At 62.1% G+C, this 846-nt stretch overlaps 1 protein-coding gene across 1 annotated transcript in view; it reads right to left on the bottom strand.

Moving 5' to 3' along the window:
• The window catches only part of MONBRDRAFT_11642 (uncharacterized protein), a gene marked incomplete at both ends in the record, with an annotated part of 5,338 nt that extends 4,492 nt beyond the window's left edge, over positions 1–846 (bottom strand). The window contains one exon of the mRNA XM_001749397.1: positions 43–846. Coding sequence (XP_001749449.1) covers positions 43–846 — 804 coding nt within the window. The remainder of the gene's footprint in view (positions 1–42) is intronic.

Raw genomic sequence — 846 nt, 5'->3', positions numbered from 1 at the left:
TGGTGGTGTTGCTTCGAAATGTCGCCATAAATATCTGGATACAGCGGCGGTGCAGCCCTCTAGATCGAGGGTGGCCATATGCAGCAATGGCTCGGCTTGGAGAAGAACAATGGCCGAGTTGACATTTTCTTTGAGGGAGTCGAGACCTTTCTTGCTGTCACCGCGATAGGACTCCCACTTGGTTGAGGTTTGGTAGGCTCGGTGCCAAACGTGGTGGGGTGGTTGAGTCCGAGAGCCGGCCCGTGGTGGCGCATTGGTGCCAAAGGCAACACCAAATTGGGATGCATCCACTGCTTCCATGGGAGAGCGCCTGGGCGTGGTGGCTCTATCGTCATGTGCGAGAGAGCTCAAATAGCCATGACGATAACGAGAGTCGTGAGAGAGCGATTCGTGCACGGGCTCTCTCGGGAGCCGGGGTAGAGGGCGATTGGAGGCCAGGCCAAACGCCACTTCGCCATCGCGGGCAGACGGGTGCGCCGCGGGCGAGGGAGCGAGCAAAGAAAAATCGGTCGCAAGGTCACGAGAAGGCGACTGGGTCTCGTGCGCGCGTAACGAACCATGTGAGCGGCCCCTGTCCGGGATGAGCCGAAGGGCAGCGTTTATCTCGCGTTCAAGCTCGGCAATCTGCGATTGGAGCTGATGTTGAGAGCCTAGAGAGTGCACTAGGGCTTGCAGGGTCCTGTGGACCTGGGCCACGGCGGCGTCATTGTTGCGGGGGGATCGAGGGCCCGCGGCGGCGGCTGATGTGGCGGCGGCGCTTGCGGCATGGCGAGAAGCGCTCGCGGTAGCCTCGACGGGAGCGGCTCCTGTCGAAGGCGTGGCCGGGTGCGACCCGGTGGCGGCCAT

This window comes from Monosiga brevicollis, genomic scaffold (genome assembly GCF_000002865.3).
Source record: "Monosiga brevicollis MX1 MONBRscaffold_30 genomic scaffold, whole genome shotgun sequence".
Taxonomy (NCBI): domain Eukaryota; class Choanoflagellata; order Craspedida; family Salpingoecidae; genus Monosiga; species Monosiga brevicollis.
This window is presented reverse-complemented; position numbering and strand designations above follow the sequence as displayed.